Below are 22690 nucleotides of genomic sequence, written 5' to 3'. Positions count from 1 at the left end.
AGGGCTATAACTATATCATCCGACCGGGTATAGTCGAGCCAAGTGGAGACATCGAGAGAGAGAGAGCGAAAAACGGGACCGCGTCCCTCCTTTTCGTTACATCAAGGGCCATGGATTCCCGTGATTGAAGCTCTTTGATCGACTTCACAGAGTCGATAAAAGAAAATAATAATAAATACAATAAAAAACACGGGCGCAGGGCAAGTTATGTGGCGGATTCTGACAGTGTCAGTCGACGATGGTTATCGCTTTTCTACTTATGGCAAAAGAAGGAAGGGGAACTTGTATATATCCTCAATAATAAAAAAGAAGAATGAAGGTTCGGCGGGAGTGGAATTATTAAAATATGCCAACAAGAACCCTAAATAAGAAAAGGTCAATTCCATTGGGTCTTTCCGACACCGACCAATAACCTCGTCCACTTTCGCAGCAGCGTCTGAATAGAAACACCTCCGTCCCGGGCCCGTTATGTATATACGGGACGACGCATATCTACAGGTGAGATGGAGCGCCAACTCTCCTGTCTCCCCTATATGATGCCAGATAGTTGGTAATACAAAACTTGTGGCGAGCGATGACAGCTGCGAAAGAAAAGAAGAAAAAGAAAAAAAAAAAGATTCTTTTTTGGACAACATTTCCCCCTTAAAAGAAGAAGAAGAAGGGGCCCGGTCTTTTGGTTATGGGTTCGAACAGCACACACACACACACAACGGCGATAATATTTGTAATCTCTCTCTCTCTCTTGCCTGGCAGCAACGGCACATTTCAACGTGCATGTAAAAACGGATGGCGAATAGACGAAGAAGAAGACGCCGGTCACAAATCTTGTTGGCGCCGGGCAGACCTTTCTTCCTCTTTAGCCGAGTGTCTCGTGAACGGATGGCCCAGACGTGTGTTGCCAAACTGTTATCGGCCTCTCTTCTTTCTCATTTCCCTCTTTCTCTCTCTCTCTTAAAGAGTTTGTCGGCTGTTTAACACGGGTAGATACACAAGAAGAAGAAGAAGAACGTTCAAATATGCGTATAAAATAAAGAATAACATTGTGTCGGGAGATATGAGCCTTCTTCTTCTTCTTCTTCTTCTTAGCAACGGTCAAGACTTTGTATATGTTACGGCTCACACCAATAGAGCCGAGTCTCCTAAATGAACCGGATATCTCTCTGTTGCCCAATGGGCCGACATTTTTGTCTTGTACAACATTTTACGAGCGCCGAGCGCCGCTGCCGCGTTTGATGGACTCGGATCGTCGTCATCTCGTGGCGGGCGGCAGCGACACAATCAAAACACAGTCGGTTCCTTTTTTCTTTTTCTTTTTTAACACCCACCACCATTTTGAGTGTGTGTGTGTGGTTCGGTTTATATTTCACCGTTTCGGGGTTTATAGAGAAAAAAAGGATTCCCGAGCGAGCGGAGAAAATCAAAATGAAAAAAAAAATAAATAAGTGTGCAACGGGAGTGTGTCACGGGGTCTCTTCTTCTTTCTTTCTCTCTCACTCGCACAACGACTGGAAATTCCTCCACACGTCGGCAAGTGGAATGACACGTGAGAATGCAGCCACCAAACAGTTCAATCCCCGACGAATTTTGACGTGTCGAGAGAGAGAGAAAGAGAGATTGGGTTACCGTCGAAAACTGGCTTGACAACAACAACAACCGACGACGACGACGACGAGGGCGGATAACGCATCTCTCTCTCTCGTAAAATAAAACAAAACAAAAGACGTTCCACTGCATTTTCTCGATTGAGATTTCAATTCCACTGCGGCCGATTGTCTCGGCTGTCGGGCCGAGTTCAGACTGGAAACCATCACGCAAAACCGCATTCTGCTGAAGCTCTCGCGGACAATTGGGGGGAGTGTCTTGTCACACTTGTGAGAACCCGACTCGTACACACAACATTCAAAACGGTTGAAGCAACTCTTTTCATTCTTTCAATCAGGAAAGTTTTCACGCGTTAATCCGATCAGATTTTTTTATAAAAGAGAAAATGCACAACATTTTGTTAGACAAGAAAGTTTGGCCACAGCAAAGAGGAAAAGGTTGCAGACATTTTTGGTTTTTTTTTCCCATTTTGACGACGCGTTTCGAATATTTTTTCTCGCGTCAGATTCGGGCGTAACCGACGACGACGACGACGACGTACGCAGATTATCCGCTTTTGTCAAATAACCCGAGAAAATCAAAAAGAGAAAATGTCAAAAGGAGAATAAACCAAAGAGAAAGAAAAGAAAAGGGGAAAAAAAAACTCGACGGCAGTAAATCTGCTAAGCGGATCTTATCCATTTTCTCCGGTGTATCAGCGACCGATGGGGCGGAGTTATTCCTTCCCCCCCTTTCCCCTCGTAGACAAAACAAACGACGTCCGTCAAGAGCTGATATTCTCTATGCAATCAGCAATTTCTAACCATCTCCTATCCAGCGTGACGTACCACAACAAGCACATCAGCCACAAAAGAACTCGGATCATCTTCTTCTTCGTTGGCCATTCACTTCACCCAAAAAGAAAGAAAAATAAGAGAAAAAGATCCCGGCCAGCGATGGAATGCTGACGCGTCATGGGAAAAAATGCGGCATTAGCGTTTTCTCCACATTTTGGCCAAACTGCTATCATGGCATTGCACACACAAAAGTGATTCGGTTTTTAGCACCTGAACCGTAAAAGCGGATGCGAGTGCTACACTCTTCTTTTTTCTTTCCTGAGCACTTTACCTAAATTTGATATGATTGTGTTATGCCATCGGCAGAGAAGAGCCCGGCAGCCACACGACACCTGTCATCGATCCATCGTCATTTGGCAAATTGAATTTCAGGTCTGCCACCTTTTTTGGGGGGAGTTTTCTGACCCGGTGCGCGCACTATGCCGATGCACGTCAAATGTAATGCCCCCCCCCCTAACCTCCCCACTCTCGTGCATAGTTCAAAAAAGAGAAAAAGGCGGACTGAATTCCTGCAGGCTGTTGTTCGACCCGGCTGGCCGAGGCAAAACGAAAGAATAATAATAATAATAATAATAATAATACGAGAGGAATGCGACGAGGTCTGCAAGAACCTCAAGGGCTGTCAATATGGGGAAAAGGCCACTTAATCTCTCTACGTTTCTTCTTCTTCTTTTTCTTCTGGCTTTCCTCCCTCCCCCCCGTCCCTTGTCAGAGAGACGGAAAATGTTCTAGCCCCTAACAGCGGGAGGAAGAAAGAGCTCTGGCGCTCCTGATGGCAGCAGCAGCAGCAGCTCCAGTCTCTCTCGATCCTACGCATCCACTTTTAATGTATTCACTAAATCATGAAGAGCCGATCCCCCGCAGCCCCTCTCCTTCAGACTCCAGTATATTCTCCATTCTGACATCCGACTAAAGAGACCTCACTCCGCCTTCTTCTTCTTCTGAGGCCATTCCCGGTACATTTCAAATCAATTCAAATGCATAACAGAAAAATTAGAAAAGCAAGAAAGCATTGAAAAGTGGCAGCCAACACAAAATGTGTAGCCTCGTCATTTCAGGATGGACGACCGGCCGGCCGGCCCCTATGCATCCGCCGCACCAAGGACAGCGATAACAAACAACCCTTACATGGCTCTTTGTCAATCGCTGGCCAAGTCTATCTATCCCCCCTTTTGTCAATAAACGATTACGTCAAGGTTTTAATGTACCCGAAGTAACATTTAGATTGCCCGGCAATCGGATTTCATGTCTCTAGAGATTCCGCTTTGGAAGGCAACGACTATACGTGCCGTAAGTATCCGCCCTGCACTTTTGGTTATCGAATAACCAACACGTCGTTTTCTTCCGTCTCGCTTACAAAATGCTTCCCTGGAATCCCAGTGGTCGAGTAGTCAAATAAACAATTGATAGCAACACTCGCTCGACAATTCAAAGGAAAAAACGGAAATATTTTTCGTTTTTACACTGGTACAACTCAAGTAGTAATACCCAATTTTTCATGGCAACCAATGAAAATAATAGAAAATTCGTCGGGCACTTACCTGGTCGGGGAACCGTCTGCCATCTAGCGAAGACCAGAAGAAAACCATCGGAAGAAAAGAATTGAAAAGAAGAAGGAACCGGTGGATGTTCATTGCTCAATCTGAAAGATAATAAATAAAGAAAGAAAGATATATAATTCAGAGTCTTTCCAATCGAACCAATTTTCTTCCACCCAGCGCGACACAATAGCAAACAGTGCGAAAATAAAAGTTAGAGATTTGTCTTGATAAGCGTGCCTAGCTGCGAGCATTCATTACGACGCAGATCATATAGAACTAAAACATCATTCATCACGGGCAAATCTAATAAATGGCGGCGGCGGCTGCAGACCGTACCTCTGGGGAGAAAAATTAATTGCTAGGAAAGACCTTGGCGGCGGAAGTTGGCGACACGAGCCCAACTTACAGAAAACGAACGACACAAAAACTGATTTCACTGCAGTAAAAAAAAAAAATATCAAAGCGACCCAGAGATTATTTATTTGTTTCGTTGGCAGGGAAATTCTCATTAGAAATCGACAGCTTTCCAGCAAGAGAGATTTAGCGAACGGCTGCTGGTCTCTATCGCTTTGTGTGCGTGCATATGATAATTCCGGCCGTCGGTAGACAATGATTCATTGACGTGGCCGATTGTTTACTTTTCTCTCCCCAATCCCAGACGGGCCTCCCGCCTGCCATTGATGCAGCAATGCAAATGCATACAAACAAAAAAGGGGGGGGGGGCGTAAGACAATCAATCGAACAGCTAGGAAATTTGCTTGCTCCGACTGTTTCCTCGTCTTGGCGGGTGGCCGAACCAATGAGCCGTGCACAAATTCAATGGGCACAAGAGAATGGGCAAATATCAACTTGTCGTGCGGTCTCTTGCGTACGTATATTGCAACTTTTTCGATAGCAACACACACAAAAAAGAAGAAGATCCGACTCGCACACACACGTGTACAGTACACGACGCTACAGTAGCCACCGTCTAGGAAAAGCACGCCAACGTTCGATCACTGACGCATGAATAACGAATGCAACCTCAGCGACCCTATTGTCCGCTCTACCCACACCCTCGTGAAGAAAAAACCCGGAAAAAACGGAGAGTGAGACATTCGGACGGGACCAGTCGAGCCATTCACGCAACGTCATAATCCTTAATTTTGGTTCAAAAGCATCAACTTTACGACAAAGCATCCCTAACAAATTTACGCAGAATTTTGGAGCCAATCTCACAGCTAATAGACACCCATAATCAAGTTCAACGGGAATCGCTAAGTGTGCGACGACGATGAATAAAAGAATGTCATTTCCCGAGATTTAGTAGGAATTATCCCGACTTGATTATACGGCGCAAATTGACATACCCCGTGATCGCTTCAGACTACTCTACTATAAACTTATTACAGAAAAAGGAAGTAATTATAAAGTATCTGGATTGCCACTTGCCAGCCCACCTAGTCGAATAATAGTGCGCGGGAGGTTCGCAGAGCTCAAGAGCGCCGACATTTTCCCTTTTTGACGGAATATGCAACATCGTTGAGTCTGATTGGCTCAACATTTAAGTAACTTAAGCTAACGATGAACCAATAGAGCGTTGTCTGACGACGAGTAGTTATGGGATATAATCATCGGAGCATAGTAAGAGATAAAAGTTAACACTTTGCTGCAGTATGGTAGAATACAGTGTCTACACCCACTTTCTGTTATATCTCGCTGTATCATATCGACGATCAGCCCAAGACGGAATACAACGTCTCAGCGATGCCATAGGGCTTGGCGTCGGAGCGACCCCGCATGGCGTCCCTGGGGCTGGACCCTGTTGGCAGTCGCGTCCTGGATGCTGTGCGGAGTGGCCGTGTTTTTCCTGTCCGCTCCACCGTTCTCGCTTTATTTCCATTTTCCCCTCAATTACGTCCGTCTGTTTGGACGGACGGACGGCATTTCCCCTGTGTCGTCATATTCTACCAGAACGTGACATCGCTCTTTCAGGTACTTAGACATTTTCGTTTGTACAACATCAACAGTTTACTTGAGCGTAAAATAAATAATGTTCAAAATAAGCCCAAAGTTTTCCAAGTCAGAAACCAAGTAGAAAGAGAAACTCAAATTCTATTGCAATGGCCGACAAGCCGCTTTGAATACTAAACTTCATCATAGTTGAGTAGAAGGATTTAAAGAATAGTGATGAAGACGGGCAGGGTCCAAAGTGACGCACTTAGAGTCGCAGAGAGTCTCGGGAATATATTATTACTAAAGTTGCTTACATAAGGGGTCGGTTGGCTGGTCCGAGCTCGAGCTCGAGAGAGAGTTTATGCAGTTGGGCTAACCAGGGCTAGAAATTTGCCTAATCAGTCTCCTCTCACAGAGTGTGACTTGTGTTCAACTCCATAAATTCAATGATCCGCAGTCTATGCTAAACGTTTCGACTCGAGAGCGGGACACAGTTCAAACGGGGCTTGTCGGATTGAATACCAAAATGGAGAGGGAAGATGTCGAAATGGCTGGGGCGGATGTGCCATCGACGTCTGCAAAAGTCCGAAAAGGTAAAGGTGAATTGTTTAGAGGACATTTCAAGAAAAAGAGAAATGGAATCTAATTCAAGTGGGAGCACTGTCACTTTTGCTTGGGGAATGCGTAATATGTCGGCAACACGACAGTCAGAGTCACAGCTGGACGTGGACCATCGGACATTTCTGTTTTGACCTTCGGCCGCTTTTGACCAGTTTCTTATACAGGCATAAGCAACTTTCCTTTTTCTTCGGCTGTTGTTGTTGCTGTTGTCGCTCCCTCGGTGGGTTGCGCCGTTAAGAGATGGTTGGACTGTTCCAGTTCAAGTTACCGCATCTTCCCTTTTTAGGTGTTTTAGACATATCGACCCCGCCAGCTATTCAACATGGAAACATACAGTTCTCTGAAAGAATCATTCAGGAAAGAGATTTAAGACCAGATGTCGCCGCCGTAGCTTCATCTTCCTATTGCAATTCAGACTGGACTGTGCAATAAAACCTTTCTAGGAAGAAGAAATGGAAAAAAAAGGCAACATATATTTTTAGGGGTGATCGTTCGGAGTTTCATTTATAGACACAGCTCATATCTCTTGGAGCAGTTTTATCGAGGCTCACACTTTGCCAAGACGTCACCGACATTATTATGTTTACCACTAAAACGCGTGTACAGCCGATGGCCGATTTTGAACAGATGCGCCAGCCTTGGACAGTAGGCAGGAAAAGAAAAAAAAAAGCATCGATGCAAATCTTGATATCAATAAAACAGTATGCATGTATACCACGCAATACGCGTAGTAGAGTACTCTAGTTGGTGAGTCTATTCCAATCGATAAAACGTCATTTATTAAAAACGAGATTCTAGCCTCCTTCCGATGTTGCTAGCGATCGAAATTACCCAATCCATTAAGAGTTGTCCATTCGACGGTGCGTATGAGCTGGCAACTGTTGGCAACGACACGTATTGGTCAAAAGCTTTAGCTGCAGCAAATCGAGAACATATCAAGAGCAGCCGCCCGAGGAAAAGCGGCTGGGAAAATGACAAACCGTAAAGTGAAAACACATCAAATTATTTTCGTAGGCAAACACAAATACGGTAGTTATCTGCGACTTAGTTGTAATCAATTACAACGTCAGAAGCGGCAACCAACCCAAAAACCATTTGCTCCCCTTCAAAAATGGTAAATAAACTCAATCTTTGTTGACATGTGTTTCGAGTGAAAAATCCTCGACAGCAGCAAGTACCGGATTGGCTCGACCCTAAAAAGGAGTGACGTGGCCTATTTATCTTCCTTGCTGATGCAAACTAGGCAAACTCTAGACCCCGGTTCATTAACTTCGAATAATGCAGATTCTATTTTCGTCTTCGTCAAATATTAGGTTAGGTTTGAGAATAGCATTAAATGCAGCGAAGGAAGGGATTTCAGTAGAGTAGTTGCTCATTGAGCTGACAATACTAATAAGCCAACTGATGGGCATGAACTTGACTTTTTAGCCTAGTGACAGCTAGTGCAAAGAAAGTTTCGTAAACTATCGAGTCTGACATCAGTTGACTTCTTGTCATGTCAATTTCATCGCGTGAATAGCAAAATGCTCTATTCCAGCTAGTATATAACTTCGCAAAAAAAAAATTTCGTGATTGCGGAAAGTTACCATCTCGCACCCGTCAATATAAAAAAAAGGTCGGCGTGAAAATTGGATTTCGTTCCGAGAGAACGATGACAAAAAAAAAACGGGAGAGTGCCAGTACCGGGTAGCGGTTGTTACGGTACTCAAAGATCTGATATGACAGTTGAAAATGGAGTACTCATCGCGCAAGTTCCGATTGAAACTATATTTTAGACTAAACTCGGTTTTTTCTTTGGTGAATATAGGATCCGGAAATGACTGCAACGTCCAAACTCAAATTGACGTCGCAGCCGAGCGTCCGCCAGTTGGCGACGGGACAGTGAAGAAGAGACGATACTCCTCGTACAATTTGCCAGTAATCATATATAGTCCATACAACTTGGTTAATAAGAAACCATGCCGTGCTCAACTCACGGAGACGCCCTCGCAAACTGTCAAACAGTGACCAGTAATGACCATGGCAACGGCACTGACAACAATTACATCAACGAGACGAAAACCTCTGTGGGATTCACGTTCATGGACACGACGTCCAATAGTCCCGCCACTACGAAACCGATCAACAACAGCAACATTGCAGTTTACGACAGTTCCAGCAATAATAACTGGACAGACTTATTTTCCACCGTCGACTCGATGCTGGCGAGTTCCCCGTCTGGCAACGGCACCATCGGAGCCAGCGGTGGCGGCGGGGCTGGAGGATTCGGCTCCGAAGTGATGATTCCCCTCTACTCCGTCATCTTCATTCTGTCGGTGCTGGGCAATATCCTCGTCATTGTCACGCTGACGCAAAACAGGAGAATGCGAACCGTCACCAACGTCTTTCTCCTCAATCTAGTAAGTTCCATTTGTGGTTCATTTTCGATAGAGAAAAGATAATAACGCGATAGAAAAGTTATATGCGAGTCGCAAGTGTACCTCATCACCTCGCCGCCTATATACAATCCTGATTGACTCCTATAACACCACGAGACTGCGGAACACTTACGAGCCATCATTGTCGAGTCCATATAGGTCGAAGGGTTTGCCAACTCTTTTACTCGTGGTTTACTCGACGGGAAAATAAAAACAAAAATGAGAAAACTATGAAAAATTGGGAAATTTACGAAAATATGGAAAATGTAGGGGAAAATGGGAAAAAAAGGGAAAATTTCTCATTTTTCCTTTCGTCCACTTAATATATAGGTTGTTACACAGTGTAACATATACAGCAACGCAGAAGAAGAATAGTCCCACCATTGCTTTTTCTCCTACTTCAGATTGAACCGAGTATTTCGAAAGTATGTGGTTCAAGGATCGCGTGTTTTTGGCGCGTCGCAGCCCCTCCCACCAGTTCCATTTCGTTCGCCATTCCTCATTTCGTCGATCTATATAAGTTCTACTTTTCCTCATTGAACGCGACTACGGCACGAAACAGTTGAATGTTCAGAAAGCGACCCGGTCAAGTTTCCTTTAAAAATAAAACGGATCGTTATCGCATCACAAACTTGAAACGAGAAAAAAAGCCCATCGGCCATTAAAAAGGAAACTGAACAATCTCGAAAATAAAGACTGTGAAAAAAAAAGTTGCACATCCAATTTGATTAGAAATGAAGACGTATCAACTTGAGCGAAAGCGTACGGACAAAACAAAAGCATTCGTCACGGACGTCGGCTGCTGCTGGCGTGTTAAGTCGCAACAATCGATCTCTGAGAATTCCCCACTGATTTTTGTTTCTCTTGTTCGTCGTAATGCCAACTCTATTTATACATCTTTCTTTTATTACCTTCATTTTCCTTTTTGCTTTACAGCCCCCCCCCCCCCAAATCTTCTTCAGTTGTGCGTGATGCTCGACCAACATGTATAAATCGTTGATATACAAAACTCCAATGCGTTGCTCCGGAGAAGCGCAACTATCCGCCTACGAATTGAATATTCAATCGACAGCAGTTGTCAGCGGCACTTTTTACCGTCGCTGTGCAATGCCATTTGCTCAGTCTAACCTCACCTTTTCCCCTCATATCGGTGTTTTTTTTTGGATAGCACAGAGGCATTAAAGGTCGCTATTTTCTTTGAGATTCAAAGCTTCCAACGCCTACAGACAAGAGTGCTATATAAGCCATGCATGAATATAGTAATACAAGAGATGTACCTAAACAACATGATCATAACGTACCATAGAGATCGCAGTTTTTAAAATAAATCGAAACGTGCCTGAGCACGCAATAAGGAACGCGGAAGGTTTCTGAACATGACCTAAACGGTAAAAAAGACGTAGACAGTGACGTCACGAGAGAATCAAAACTTGAACACGAATGAAAAGGCTGAGGGGGAGGTCTTGATTGGGTTCTATAAATAGTTGAATCAATACTGCCATCAAAAAAAAAAAAGGTGAGGACAAGAAAGAAATCCACAGCTCAGGTGGAGTTCCGTCCGCACAATTCATTATTTAAGTGAAATTACACGAGATCAGTCGAACAGGTCGACCTTTCGCATAGAATTTTAAATAGGTCCCAATCCCAAAGGAGGAGCTAGAAAAAAGATGACTCCAAACCAATAAGGCTGGTTTTCGCTAGCCTCTTTTTTTTCTTCTTCTTATTGCATAAAAATCAATGAGGCTAGAAAGTCAGAGGGCCGTTCCCTGGGTCCGTAATCGAACGAAACTCGTGCCATCTAATCTCACATTCCATCAACTTGACATCGTCATTTTCTCGTGAAGCTTTTCTTAGCCCCGACTTTGTCCGCGTTCGTCCCTTTTTTCTGCCATTCTTTCCGTGTTGAATCAGAAGAAATAGGGTTGCCTAGATGCCACTGACGATCCTCCTAGGTGGACTCATCAACAAAAGTGAGGTCAGGCAATCTCCTTATAGATTTCCTTTCGTAATAAAGAGAGAGAAGAAAGACGGGGACTTGGAATCCAATTACAAACGAGCGAACTACAATACGCTTATCCAATCGATCTGGCCAAACGTTGCGCAAACGGGGGGTATTGAAGGGTGAAATTGGTAGGGCGACATTCGGCGGCGTCAATTTCAGATTCGGCAACTACATTCAGATATGAATAAAGGCAGCGGGCGGAATCAATTCGGAAAACAATCTTGCGCGCATCGACCATCGTACACAAAGATCCGTGAATACAAGGGGCGGACCCAATAACAAATCTTTCCTTAAGGGAACCAAAGCAGCATCTCTGGCGGTTCATCTTTCCTCTAGATAAACTCCATAAAAGAAAAGTTCAGAGAAGAGAAAAGGATCAAAAAGATTTCAGAGCGCTATAGACGAAAAAGTTGTTATCGTTACGAAAGTAGGTTGCAGAATACATAGAAGGCTACTTTAAGCTTTTTTATTCACTCAAAAGTGGGGGATGTGAGAGCGTTCGTAACCCTTTGAAACAGGGAAAAAAAATTGCACTGCAAGTGCCTCTTCGGATTTTCTTGATTCTGTTACTAAAAAAGAAAACAGAAATTCCGTAGAAAAGATTTTCGCGTTTAATGCGATTGGAAATAAATTGTTAAGTCCTCCGAGGAACGCGTATCGATAGACAAAGACGTACAGTCGCATGCTTTCGTTAATAGGCAAACGAATTGAGCGTTGTTTTTCAGTTTAAATTTCAAAGAACAAAAGAGAATAAGATGCAATTTAATTTGACTGACAGTTATTCGTTGATGAAAAGACGGGTTTCTCATTCGGATTTTATCCTAGAGCAACAGGCGCCGTATTAATTGTAGACGACTAATTGATTCCGTTCAAGAGACGGTGTCACTATCACGACACAGTCTATTTAACGAATTTTAAAGAGAAAAGAGAAAACAACTCGCCTAGGACGACAAATAAGTAGGAATCGATACGCAATAGGCAAGCGACCTAGGGCGGGAATTGGATAGGCAGCAGAGATATAGTCCTCTTTCATCTCTCGATTTACACTTTTCTTTTCTCTCTATTTTTTTGGCTTATCAAGCCTAGCCGACTTCCGTTTCTACTTTGACACGCAGAGAGAGAGAGTGAATGACGGAAACTATCGACTCGCAACCGAACGCGATTTCGGCACGCGCCCATTGTTCTTCTGTACGCTCTGCCCCCCCCCCCCCGTTAAATATCTATTTTGGCCATTCGTCTCGGAGGCAGGCAGTCAATCATCTTCACACGACTCGCTCGCGATAGCAATGTTAATGAGATCAGGCCGCATACCAAAACATGACCCGTATTCATAAAAAAAGGGAAATTACATCGTTCAATTAATTCTGGCTAACAGGAAAAGAACTTGTTTCGATAGCATAAAAACATCGGCATACAACGGTTGACCGATGACAAGAAACAAATGGGCGCACCAATGCTCGTAACTCTTTCTATATCCTTCCCGTCGACTGGAATGGTCATTATTCTTTCATTCTCGAACAATGCGCTTCTTTATAGCCAACAGCTAATCCGGCAATTCCACACACACACAAACAATATACCATTTGAGTTCATCTTCGTATAATACTTGCAGGCCGTTTGAATTTACCCTGCAATTAGCCCGCAGGGTTCACGTAGCGTGACGTCAATACGCCCGGTACATGTTCGGTAAAAAAAAGAGGCCTAAAAGGAAAACTGTAGACCATAAAACTTCAGGGGGGATATCGAAAAGTTAAATATTTAGAAAATAATTTCCGACTGATGCGTATTGTGTTGGGACAGCATGATGCATGGGGCTGCACGCTATTCGGCAGCAATAGGATACTACAGGGAATAATCATTTCTAATTCATTTCCATTTATTTCTATTTGCCGGAACGATCCGACAGGCCATCGCCGACCTTCTCCTTGGCGTCTTCTGCATGCCTTTCACGCTCATCGGCCAGCTGTTGCGGGATTTCATTTTCGGGAGCTTCATGTGCAAAACCATACCCTATTTTCAAGGTGAGCGAAAACGTTTTAAACCATCCCATTTGAAAAGCGAAGAATCTTTGGTGTCGACGAAATCTATTTCAATCCCAGCAACGCTGACGCAACTGTCGTTTCAAGATCTTCCTCCTTTTCACGATTTCACAGAGAATATCCATCCAATTTCCATATAATATGACGTTTGAACACATTTCTTTTGTTGGAACAGATTGGTACTTTCGTTGGCTTCTCAACTTTGCACCAGAAATAGCACTGAGAAGATGAATGAAAGGAATCAGGCGAGGGAAAAAAAGTTAATTCATTACCATCCGTAATCAGTTGGCACAGCAGCATTCAGTCACCTTCCGACTGAAAACGCCAAATCAGAAAAAAGAAATTCGGTTATCACACGCACAATCTGTCATCCAATTACATTTGAGCAGTACCCAACGTTGCTTTCTAATTATCGCCCGTTCCTCATTGTGATAGTGTACAGATCTATCAAACTCTTTTGATAGACAAGTGATAACATCAAAGAGACGCAGAAGAGAATAAAAAGGAGATTGATTTTGCAAAGTGGAACCCTGTTGTATTTATCCTGAAGCTTTCCGACGATTCGAGAGTAGTACTACGAATGAAACGTAGAGCGGCGAAAACCTTTTCCGAATCAAAGTTGTCTAGTCTATTTGCAGTCTGTCTGGCAATCAGCACAAAAAAAAACTAGTTGAAATTGGGAAACAAGAAGGAAGAAGATTTATTCATGACAAGGAAAATTGTTTTCTCAACAAAAAAAATAGTTGGTATAGCAATTGCAAACGCACCGAGGCACTATCGATTCGGAACTAGTGAGGTTTCCTCTACATCTTTTAGAATTGGGATGAAACGACGAGCGGTATTCTGTGAAAAAGGACGGAACAGATCTGACCATGGCAATCGATACATTTAAAAATCGAAATCAATTATCAATGATTCGTGATTTCTTAAAAAAAAAAATTTCTAAACGCAGTTAAAAAAAAAACAACATTTCGGCACTAATTGATGAAAATAACTTTACATGAAAAGCACCGGAACAAACAGCGCAGTAACTCACAAGGCTCCCGTCTTTTGCTCTACCAATTCCCCAACTAGGGAGGCAATCGTAATTTATAAAGTTTTTCAAAGACTCCCGTGGCTTGGTAGAGGAAACGAGATGAAAAATAAGTCGATGCTTAATGAGCTTAATGAAAAGACGCAGAAGCAAGAGGCACGAGTAGACGATGGGATAGAAAACCGACTGTGAATACGTAATCACTAACAGTATATGCAACTGTCAAGCAAGTGCAATGCAAGTCGAGACCGAATCAGTGTAGTGCTTCCGGAAAAGAAACGAAAAGAAGATGATGATGCTACCACCCCATCTCATATACGACAGTCCTCTCTTTGCTGAATCAATAGTCACATGCTAGCTTCTGTTGCATATGAATATTGAATTGGTTACGTGCGCTTGATGGCAAGTTATTCATTTCAGATGTGTGTCTCCAGACCGACTATATTGCGTAGGATGCGACTTTATTATTCTATGGCCACTTGAACGAGCATAGTCCTATCGGGAAACTTTTAGTCGATCGCGTCCGCGTGTGGCTATCCAACATGCATGTGGGTCCCGTCCCCAAGAAAAATCAAGATTACAAACCTCAACTTTGGCTTTTGATGTGGGACGAACGAATCCTAACTTGGCGAGACGAGGTCGTCGTCGTATAGTTCACAGTCATTAAGAGCTCACTATGTATGTCCCTCAAGTCGCGGCGTTTCTTTGGTACGATTTCGCATCGCATCCGTCTAACCATGATCTAACCTGGTATCGCTTACTTTCATCTCGCCCGGTCTTTGGAATCGCTTCTAAGAACATTCACACACAAATATACTTCGTTAATAGAGGGTAAGATGAAGTCTTTCCCTCCCGAACACCGACCAACAACAGCCAATCACCAGCGCAGATTGGGATGATTCAATCAAAGTCAAATGACGAATCGATCGCCTTGGAAAAGACAAGGAAAGCGAAGGAAAACTTGTCATCCAACCTCAAATGTCATTGCATTCGCTTATGTAAATCAACACGCACTAGGTGGAAACGAGCGCTGGGTTGGTGACATCAAAAACAGCACTCGCCGTAGTGCTCGTAAAGAAAACAAGTTCAAGAGGGCAAGTGGCAACACGGACCGATATCGCTTTCCCATATACTGCTCCGTGTTCGATCTAGGTCTCACTTTGCCCGGCACAAACACGCCAGCGCAAAAAGCGAATTTATCTTGAGTGATTTCAACAAATACCGAAAAGAGGATGGCCGCTTCCGTTTAACTCTTCACACATACTGCGCGTGCCAGACGGCAATTTCGTTAATGATTTTATAAGAACGGGTTTGGTTGTTGCGCACTAAACCGTAAACCCTTTCCTTTTCGGATTCGTGGGCAGTAAATTGTGTACAATAGTTTCATGTCAGATGGTAAGTCCGTCTTTATACCAGCCCGTAATAATTTTCCAGGAAGAGGCAGTACAAGACCTCAAGCACATGTCCGTGTCTAATTCCGTCTCTGTTCGGTTTTTCTTCTATTAATGCAAGGCGACTCATACTCCGAAACGCAAAACACTTGCTTTGATCCATGCAACCCCAGTACCCCCAACTAAATTGAAGGTTTTATTAAGCAACGCATACAAAATATGTAAAAGATAGCTCTACTCGACTTGAACGGTTCCTCTTTCAATGTCCCACGTGCATTATTTGATACCGCAATATAATGCCACCGAATGCGACGAATATTTAAAGAATGATTTCTTCCTTTTACCTCCTGCATTGCACTGAATGGGATTGACGGCAGCTGTTTCGGTCGCAGTCGGCGTTTGGACGCTAGTGGCCATCTCGCTGGAGCGTTACTTTGCTATATGCAGACCTCTCAAGTCTCGCATCTGGCAAACCAGATCTCACGCCTACAAAATGATCATCGCCATCTGGATCCTCAGTCTCTCATTGTGTCTACCCGTGGCCGTTCTCAGCCGCCTCAAACCCATCAGAGAAACAGGTAAGCCGATTTAATTAACTTCTTTGGGCTACTACAATTGCGGGCAATCCTTCACGACAAACAAAAGTGGGAAGAATAGCTTCGTTGCGACACTGACGTCATTGGAAATTGGCCGAGTACGCAAATCAGACGGGACTCGAATCAACAACAATCAGTTGATAGCAAACAGCGGTTTAGTCGACCAAAATCGAAAGCAGGATAATCCTCGTGATCGGAAACCTAACATACAGCGGTACTGAAACTACTAAGCTCAAGAAACCCTCGTCTATAGCCGCCCCCTCGACGCATGCATAAAATACGAGGAAGATATCAAAATGGACGTGCGTCTTATAACTACAATCGCCACAAACTTGCGAGTTTGCACACATGGGACGAAAGTTGGAGGAGAAAGGGCACCAGTGCCCATAGTGAGTTAAGTATTACGGTACCGTATTTCTTTTTTGAATTGAAAGGAAGACGCAAGGTTAGTCAAACAAGAAGATTCTATTATGTATGTCCCTTGTTCTTTCCCCCCCCCTGCCGAGAAGAAAGGGCAAGAACAACATCAAACAAAAGCCCAACCCAATCTACGGAAAACTACGAAAGCTACACAACGCAAGACACTCGGATTCTCTAGCGAATTTCACGGCTCAATGGATGGCATAGGATATTGGACTTCAGGACAGTTTAAATAATGCTAGTAAAAGGGCCAGTAAGTAGTACTACTTACTACGCTGGAGAAGCGAAAGTTATTCCTTTCATGTTGGGATAGGTCAGAATTTTCAGGAACGGGTTTTACCAAGGTTTTTTTCGTATGTAAAAAAAGGTACCGTAAAACCACCACAACAACAACAACAAACTATCAGCTTTACAAATTCATGGTTACCATCTTCATCAACCAGCTTTCAGACTTTTTCTATTGCAACATCTAATAGTCCTTGAATAAATTTGTAACTCTGCTAGAGCTTGTTTTTCACACATAAACATCCGAGTCATTGTGTGTGGTCGATGAAAAAGTAAAAATATTATGCCACAAACTTGAATCGTTGTTGTCTGACAAGTGCCTGATGCAATACGTTTTGAACATATTGACAATGAATCGAGATAACCGTGAAAGTACAAAAAAGACGGCGATGTCCTGTTTTGGTTCTACAACCATTAAACGACTGGGAAAAAATAGCTGCGACACGAGATCTGATCAATAGTCAACATGTGCAAGTTAGGGCTATGCGCATGTAATTCCTGTCGGAATAATCAATGCTGTAATCAAGACGGGATTATTTGAGTGACATCAAACAAGAAAAAGGAAAAGAAAAGATAAAAACGCTGTGTTCGCAGCGTCTTTATAATGGAAGGATGTTTAAATAAATAAATTATAATCGGGTCTCAACAAAAGACGGCGTTCTTTTCATTCCACGCATGAGTGCATATGCATCAGACTTTCTTGACGAACCCAAAACCCATAAGAGGCTTTAATGTTATCGATACGGCAGTGTGGGTGGAAATTCGTACGAGAGATTTTAGATTAGTGAGTGGTGGCTCATAACAAAGAAAAGGGAGAGTTGAAATTCAACGGAAAATTTGGGACGCCCATCGTCAAGACATTGCAAAAGAAAATCAATGGCGTTGGCTTGACTCACCTTAAAGTAGTATGTGCTTAAGTTAACTCGATGGCTTGCTGAAATGAATTTTCTGGCGAAGACGTTGAACGGAGACTCGATATCGGACGTGCTTCATTCCTTTCTCCCGAGAACTCTGGCTTTGCCTTCATTTCTGTTTCACAGTTCCGGGAATAACACGAAATTAGTGCCAATAGCTGTCTATAATTAACGATGGCACAGCAGTATGGGAAGTTATAAAGTATTTGCACTATAAAAGTCACAAAGATGTCAGAGATATACGTCGGTTCACTTCATCTCCCGGACCACACTTGGCGCGTTTTGAAAAGACTAGAAACAATAAAAGACTGCAAACAACGTTGTGACATTGACATTGAGATTTTTATTATTTGGTTAGATTTAATTAGATAATGGCAATTAATTAATTAATAATTAATTATAAATTATAATCTATCTGGAACAATAACGTAATAATATTTGAGCTGATTTCTTAGACCTCCTTGAGTAATAATAAATTTGACAGCATGAAGAATGTAAGGAAGTTTGTCTGGTAAGCAGAGATGAGATTCGACATTTCAAACACACAAACCAAAATATGTTGGTCTTATATCTTCTTTTTAAAAGGCTTTTCAGTTACTGTCATTTCTGGTTAACACTGAATTCCAACTGAGTGAGTGAATATGAAGGTTATACGTGGGGGTATTGATATTCGTATTCGTCCATACGTATAAAATTAACTGTGGGGATCTCTGTGTAAGCAAAATTAGTTAAAATTGGATAATCAAATGAATTCCCATTTTTTACCATCAAGAAGTGATCCAATCAACCATTCAGCAAATGAGTCACGTGTGGCAATGATGTACTGTTGCATACAAGATGAAGACAAGCTTCATTAACTTGGTCGCCACTCGCCAGAGACCTCACTGGCGAAGCTTTAACGTTCTCTTTAGCGATACTGAATAAATACTGAATACATTAATTATCCCATTTCTGTTCGCAAGTTCATAGCACTCAGTTTCATATAAAATTGTACTAACCTTGAGACTCGAGACGTGATATAATCTTGCATCGAATTAATCAATTAAATGCAATGCAAAAACCTACGTGTAAGTAAAACGGTTTGAATTCATTTACCATGAGGTATGGACCATTAAGATCAAGGCTAAGGTTTATTGTATGTTGTCGTGGATCCTAGCATTAATCATTTATCCTTACTTGGCTGCTTACGGCGTGGTAACGGGAGATAACAAAATATTGGCCTAGGAACCATAAATAATAACCTGTTTACTTGGTACGGGATAATTTTTAGAACATTCATAACATTCAGATCTACGCATACATCATGCGTAACTAAGGCTAAATATGTACGAGATGTTGTACCTAAGTTTCTTCTGTGTTAAATAATTGTATTGACAACACCAGAGAGATGAATCGGCTGAAATCTTATATGGCTTTTGTAATTACAGGTAGGCACAAATGTCGAGAAGAATGGCCCGATGCTGTCAGCGAGAAAGTCTACAATCTGCTATTGGTATGAAGTAGATCAAACGTCTCGTCTTAATCCTAGACAAATGCTGTGATGTAAAAACTATATTGTGGTAGGACGTGATTTTGCTCGTCCTTCCACTGCTCATTATGGGGTTGGCCTACTGGTTAATTGCCGCTCGTCTGTGGAGAGGACTGCGTCACGAAACAAGCAGCAGCGTTAATACAAACACGGGAAGTCGTTTGCAGACAATGATGGCAGCTGCCGAATCTTCCGTCCCTCTCGAGAATATCTGCGGCTCATCATGTACAGGTAATGATATATAAAAGATGAAAAGTATACCTTCGTTTCTCCGATTTAACTTTCCAAGAAAAATATGCTGGCCGACACTAACGAAGAGAAATCCTTGTGGTTAATGAGAAAATCGTAATAATAATTAATCTTGGATTGTGGGTTACAAAGCCTGCATCAGCACGAAAGATCTAAAAGTAAACCATCAACGGGTAACCTCAAAGAAGGGAACTACACTGGGGAATAACTAAAGACTGACTTGAGCATGCGGCTACGAAAGCCAATAAACCTGAACAAACAAGAGTTATGAACAAGGAGAATACAAATGCAGCCATTTCTCTAAAAACCTTTTCGCTCCCGGCTTTGTACGTTCAACGCAATTTTCAGTTAAATAACTTTAAGTTTATACTTTTCTTACATCTTGTATGAATACTTCAAATCAAAGTTTAGCTCCGAATAGTTGCTATGCAAAAGATTACCGGTACTAAGATTACAGTCTTGAAGTTACTAGTTCATATAGTTTCGAAAAAAGGATTCCACAAGTTACTCTTGGGCAAAAATGTTTCTGATGGTTTCTTTAAAAACAACATAGTACTACGTAAGCGACAGTAAATTATGCATATTTTCTCTGAAAGTTCATGTGGCTGTTTCCAAGCTTTTAGAATAGGAATGTCGTTATTTCTTTTCTTTTATAGACTTATAGCACAAACTTGTATCAAAATTCTGCATGGAAACAATATCGAGAGAAAATTGCTTTAAATCAAAGCATCAATGGCATGTGCATGCATACTCTCACTCCACCCTTCTATTTCACTAACCATAATCGCTAGCTATTTTGACTTAATGACTACCGTAAAAGTCATTGTCAGGTCTGAGCCTATCATCTGTTTTTAGGTAGAAGTAATAGAATTATCGAAGTAAATATTCTGTATGAAAAATTATAAGAACGCAACAATGTTATCGCCATTTAGAAATAAGAAAAAAAACCGGCGCATCTCTTCAGAATGAGAGTCGGGTGGTAGCGATAGCCTAGCGTCCAAAACAAATCGTTCTGTAATGAAAAGAAATCGGGTTATTATTTCCGGAAACTCACGTTTTATGACGTTCAGGAAACGAAGTAAAAGAAATGTCACGTTTCACCGTCGCTTTCTTTTTTATTGGAAGAGGAAATCATTAGTAGTCTACGTCCCTTATTTTCTGTTTTGTAAAGATCGGTAAATCGATTTGTCTTTCATTTCTTCCGCTCCTGTTGACAATTAGTTCAATTGCGACCCAGTTGCGCAAGACCCTAAAGTTTAGGCGACGGTAGGCTTTGTCTCACGACAGTCGTGACTTTGTCTAGGCAAAGGTAGAGTCAATTGCAATACAGAAACCATCCCCAAAGTTAAATCAGAAATTGTTGAGCTGTAAGCTGCTTATCCGGCAAAGTTCTTGTATTGCAATTTATCCTACAGAACGGAAGAAACGGCCAAATGAAACCGAATGATCAATAGGTTTTTGTTTAAATTTGTTCAGAACGATGCCAAGAGCCCGATTCCTCGATCCAGTCAGACAGCCTACCCAGCCATAACTTCCCACGCGCGAGTCCAAATATAGCAAAGAAATCTACCGTAATTCAATGGCCGCTGCGAAGCAATCACCGTCATCTTTGTTGCCATCCTCAATTGGAAAGGACCATCACTCAGCAGCAGAGAAGCGGAAACGGAACAGCATGGAGAGGAGGCTCTCAATCACAGCAGGGCAACCAACAAAGGGCAACGTCTGTCCAGATTATGGACTATCGCTTGGCAGCTCGATACGGCGTCCGATCTACTTACACGGACAAAAGCGTCTGGGCCAAGAAAAAAGTCATTCGGATGCTCTTCGTCATTGTTTTTGAATTCTTTCTGTGTTGGGCGCCACTTTACGTCGTCAACACCTGGTAAATGATCCTGCAAAGCAATTCAATCTCAGTCAATTTTGATCTCATTTGTCAACCTACATACTATATGTCATTGCAGGTATACCTTTGATCCTGCTAGTCTCTACGAGCAAATGGGTCCAACAGAGATAGCGCTGACCCAGCTTCTGGCTTATTTGTCGAGTTGCTGTAATCCCATTACCTACTGTTTTATGAATGAGAAGTTTCGCAACGCATTTCTCAGCGCCTTCGGATGTGGACCACAGGGTCGGGGATTCGGACGCGCTCCTAATCGTAGTACCGATCTTCTGTCAGCTTCGTTCAACGACAGCTTCAATCTCGGTCGACGAACTACAAATAAAGGTAAATAACAAAAATTAATCATTTAACACCATCACACTACCACATCCCCAATAGCAGCTCAGGCTCTATTTTCCATACGCTTCAGATCGTTTGAATTATTTAAAAAAAAGCTTTCTAATTACGTGGATTCATCAGCGATCCAAGCAAAACCCTCACCCCACATAATGTTTCGTGAATTGCGGTAGCGCTTCCAACCGTGTGCAATAATAAAATTTTTTGTTTTATTGCTTTGATCTTGAAGTTGGGTCTCCTCGTGAAGAATCGAAAAGCTCATTTCGCATAGCCTGACGAACAACTCCGCATGTTTCTCTATGGCATAACTTGGTTTAGATACGTTGGTCGACGTTTCACTGGATCAAACTCAATGTGGCTTAAATGTTTTTCTGGATATCCGATCTGGCTTTTGTTTTTATTTGTTTGTTTTTTTGCGTCCCCGCTCGTTCGTGTCCTCCTTTTTCGCCCAGTTGAAATTAGCGGGCAAGAGCTACCAAACCCGTCGTTACCCCGATCACACTTGGCATGTCGTTGTAGGTCAGCATCGCGATCGTCATGTCGTCTTGTGTCTACTCCAGGAAACGCACGTTTGACCACCAATTCCACAACAATCGTCGAGACGGCCCTTTTTGATGGAGAAATCGGAACTATCCTACAGACAACTAGACCTTCCCATGCAGATTAGGAGTCACGGAGAGAATTTTCTTCTTTAAAAATTCATTCCATATCCGGTTGGATGAAAAAAAAAGCTGCTAGTGGTCCTACCTGAAGGGAGCCTGGAAGATTCAAAGATGAGGCAGCTGCAGATCAACATGAAATTCAGAGAAGAATTTGACATTAACACCTATTCGATCTCAGTTCAACAATTCATGGATGTTATTTAAGCTATTATTGTGATTGATGTTTAATATTTGATCAATGTCATATCCCAAATCATCCCCTCATAAATGTAAGGCATATACAATATGCTGAGTGAACACGCACCAAATATTTTCATTTCGCTGTCTCAAATATATGAGAATCCTATCGGAATACGCTATTAATACTTTTATAGGCGGGTCAC

General features: G+C 42.5%; 2 protein-coding genes across 5 annotated transcripts in view; one reads left to right on the top strand and one right to left on the bottom strand.

Annotated features, from left to right (window-relative positions):
- Positions 1-17902, bottom strand: part of LOC124188840 — a 64858-nt gene extending 46956 nt beyond the window's left edge. Inside the window, exons 1-2 of the mRNA XM_046581742.1 lie at positions 17615-17902; positions 3980-4080 (exon numbers count right to left, since the gene is read on the bottom strand). The gene's annotated coding sequence lies outside the window, so the exon portion shown is untranslated. The remainder of the gene's footprint in view (positions 1-3979; positions 4081-17614) is intronic.
- Positions 5786-22659, top strand: LOC124188844 (cholecystokinin receptor type A-like). 4 transcript variants are annotated; one of them, XM_046581747.1, is made up of 9 exons: positions 5786-5953; positions 8343-8934; positions 12861-12975; positions 15795-15995; positions 19060-19124; positions 19196-19391; positions 20886-21291; positions 21371-21633; positions 22206-22659. In XM_046581747.1, exons 2-9 carry the CDS (start codon positions 8494-8496, stop codon positions 22310-22312), a joined length of 1794 nt encoding a protein of 597 aa, XP_046437703.1. In that variant the 5' UTR covers positions 5786-5953; positions 8343-8493; the 3' UTR covers positions 22313-22659. The 4 variants fall into 4 exon arrangements, with proteins under 4 accessions (XP_046437703.1, XP_046437704.1, XP_046437705.1 ...); XM_046581748.1 differs by having other exon boundaries at positions 22165-22659; XM_046581749.1 differs by lacking the exon at positions 15795-15995 and having other exon boundaries at positions 5789-5953; positions 22206-22653.
- The last annotated feature ends 31 nt before the right edge of the window (positions 22660-22690 follow it).

The sequence above is a fragment of the Daphnia pulex genome, chromosome 2 (genome assembly GCF_021134715.1).
Source record: "Daphnia pulex isolate KAP4 chromosome 2, ASM2113471v1".
Classification (NCBI taxonomy): Eukaryota; Metazoa; Arthropoda; class Branchiopoda; order Diplostraca; family Daphniidae; genus Daphnia; species Daphnia pulex.
This window is presented reverse-complemented; position numbering and strand designations above follow the sequence as displayed.

Coding starts and splice junctions, on each gene's coding strand:
- LOC124188844 (XM_046581747.1), top strand. CDS start 8,494: ATGCCGTGCTCAACTCACGGAGACGCCCTCGCAAACTGTCAAACAGTG. Junction 8,935..12,860: donor ACGTCTTTCTCCTCAATCTA/GTAAGTTCCATT, acceptor ACGATCCGACAG/GCCATCGCCGACCTTCTCCT. Junction 19,125..19,195: donor AAGTCTACAATCTGCTATTG/GTATGAAGTAGA, acceptor ATATTGTGGTAG/GACGTGATTTTGCTCGTCCT.